The 951-nt window shown below is 38.5% G+C and overlaps 1 protein-coding gene across 1 annotated transcript in view; it reads right to left on the bottom strand.

Annotated features, from left to right (window-relative positions):
• The window catches only part of LOC123984466 (pollen-specific leucine-rich repeat extensin-like protein 3), a 2,552-nt gene that overhangs the window by 1,144 nt on the left and 457 nt on the right, over positions 1-951 (bottom strand). Inside the window, exon 3 of the mRNA XM_046071377.1 lies at positions 698-781. Within this exon, the coding sequence (XP_045927333.1) occupies positions 698-781 (84 nt within the window). The remainder of the gene's footprint in view (positions 1-697; positions 782-951) is intronic.

Raw genomic sequence — 951 nt, 5'->3', positions numbered from 1 at the left:
CTGTGCTCTTAGGAACCTTAAGTGCAGCAGAATTTTTTTTGTAACCTTGGCCAGATCTGTGCCTTGCCACAATTCTGTCTCTGAGCTCTTCAGGCAGTTCCTTTGACCTCATGATTCTCATTTGCTCTGACATGCACTGTGAGCTGTAAGGTCTTATATAGACAGGTGTGTGGCTTTCCTAATCAAGTCCAATCAGTATAATCAAACACAGCTGGACTCAAATGAAGGTGTAGAACCATCTCAAGGATGATCAGAAGAAATAGACAGCACCTGAGTTAAATATGAGTGTCACGGCAAAGGGTCTGAATACTTATGACCATGTGATATTTCAGTTTTTCTTTTTTAATAAATTTTTTTCTGTCAAGATGGGGTGCTGAGTGTACATTACTGAGAAATAAAATGAACTTTTTTGATTTTTGGAAAATGGCTGCAATGAAACAAAGAGTGAAACATTTAAAGGGGTCTGAATACTTTCCGTACCCACTGTAACTTAAATAAATGTCACTTGCAGCATGTTGAGTTATTAGATCCATTTCAATCCACTCCGAGTCATGAAATCAAATAACGAGAGCTGAATGGCACTGAGAAGGTAGAGTAACAGTCATGAAATTATGGAGGTGAAATGAGCAAACTTCCTGGGTGTATACACTTGTCATCACTAAAATGGTAAAACATTTAACAGTGTAGAGGTGATTACCTGAGGGTGGATGGAGGTGTAGGCCTGATTTGGCTGCCGGACCAATTGTCATCATCCTCATCCTCACTGGACAAAATCACTCGCCTAGAAATGTATAATATACAAGCCCAATCAATGAGTTAAAGCATTTTTTTTTATTATTTGTTGGTTAATTGGGTATCTGCTGTCTACCTCCCATGTTTTGACAGCTTTGAGCCAAATACACTTAACAAAACTTTTCCTTCCTGTGTCATTGGGAAATTCAAATTTTCATC

Source organism: Micropterus dolomieu, linkage group LG15 (genome assembly GCF_021292245.1).
Source record: "Micropterus dolomieu isolate WLL.071019.BEF.003 ecotype Adirondacks linkage group LG15, ASM2129224v1, whole genome shotgun sequence".
Lineage (NCBI taxonomy): Eukaryota > Metazoa > Chordata > Actinopteri > Centrarchiformes > Centrarchidae > Micropterus > Micropterus dolomieu.
Note: the sequence above shows the minus strand (reverse complement) of the source record. Positions and strands in the feature narration are given on the sequence as shown.